We start from the raw sequence: 1,101 nt of genomic DNA, 5'->3' as shown, positions 1-1,101 counted from the left end.
GTCTACTTGCTCTGCCGTTATCGCAGCTACCAACGATCATGCGTATCGATCGGTCGATCGTGAAAGCCACTGGCCAGCAAACTCGCGCGACTCTTTCATCCGTTGGATTGTGTTAATGACGTGTCATCGTGAGACTCTTTGGTGATAGTATGTGTGACAGACAGTGAATTTTCCGCTAACCGGGATCCGGACGGTTCGATCGGCGCTAATGAACGGTCTCGATCTGTCTCGACCCATGGTCGACTACAACAAGATGAACGGTAAGTTTCGAAAAGTTTACGTGCCCCTTCGAGTTGGGTTAGGTAGCCTCGATTAGGATCTATTCGCGAAATCTATTCGCGACCGTGCGGATCGATCGCTTCGCTCATAACGTAGGAACAAATGAAATTCTTTCGTAGACAAACAATAGTGAAGTGCGTCGATAAAACGAGACTATTTATGCTTCGCGTTACACTTGAGAAAATAACAACGAACCGCTAGATTTATATTCAGCGAATGCTATTTTTATCACGTTCGCGTACGATTAGATAGAATCGCCTAATCGTTCCGATTATTCCCGGCGTTATCATCGTACGATGTGAAATATCGCTTGGAAATTCTCGTCGATTCTCCGCGAATCGGCTGCTCCGTTTTCCATCCGTAACAGGCCGACGTTTATTTCATTCGAGCTGTCGAGGAAAGACGTTATATTTGTGGGTATCGACAGGAGGAAACTCGACCACAGCCTGTCCGGAAGCTGGTCTGCAGAGATTCGTTCTTGTATCTAATTCGGTTTGCCATCTACTCGTAATTCCGGGACGAGTTGATACCTTATCAGCGATGTAAAGATCCTTGCCATAGGACTCCGATGTCTCGTTAATTGTTCTGTACCACGGTCGCATTTCGATCAACTTTAACCCCTGTTTTCACTGGAAACGGGGTTCGCGAGCGAACGGTGACCAATGAAAACTCTTTGATCGCAAAGGGGAATCGTTTTCATCCGCGGTACGCGTTAATGGGTGCAGTTTCCTTGTCCATCAGGATCCCCGTATCGCCAGGACGTCCTGTGCGGTCACAGCAATGCGGTCTACGCGCGTGTGAATACATTTCACGATGCAATCG

General features: G+C 47.7%; 1 protein-coding gene across 1 annotated transcript in view; it reads left to right on the top strand.

Annotated features, from left to right (window-relative positions):
* Positions 1-208: 208 nt before the first annotated feature.
* LOC108555747 (PR domain zinc finger protein 16) overlaps positions 209-1,101 on the top strand; it is a 28,360-nt gene continuing 27,467 nt past the window's right edge. Inside the window, exon 1 of the mRNA XM_017911538.1 lies at positions 209-260. Coding sequence (XP_017767027.1) covers positions 209-260 — 52 coding nt within the window. The remainder of the gene's footprint in view (positions 261-1,101) is intronic.

This window comes from Eufriesea mexicana, unplaced genomic scaffold, assembly GCF_001483705.2.
Source record: "Eufriesea mexicana isolate 0111107269 unplaced genomic scaffold, ASM148370v2 scaffold265, whole genome shotgun sequence".
Lineage (NCBI taxonomy): Eukaryota > Metazoa > Arthropoda > Insecta > Hymenoptera > Apidae > Eufriesea > Eufriesea mexicana.
This window is presented reverse-complemented; position numbering and strand designations above follow the sequence as displayed.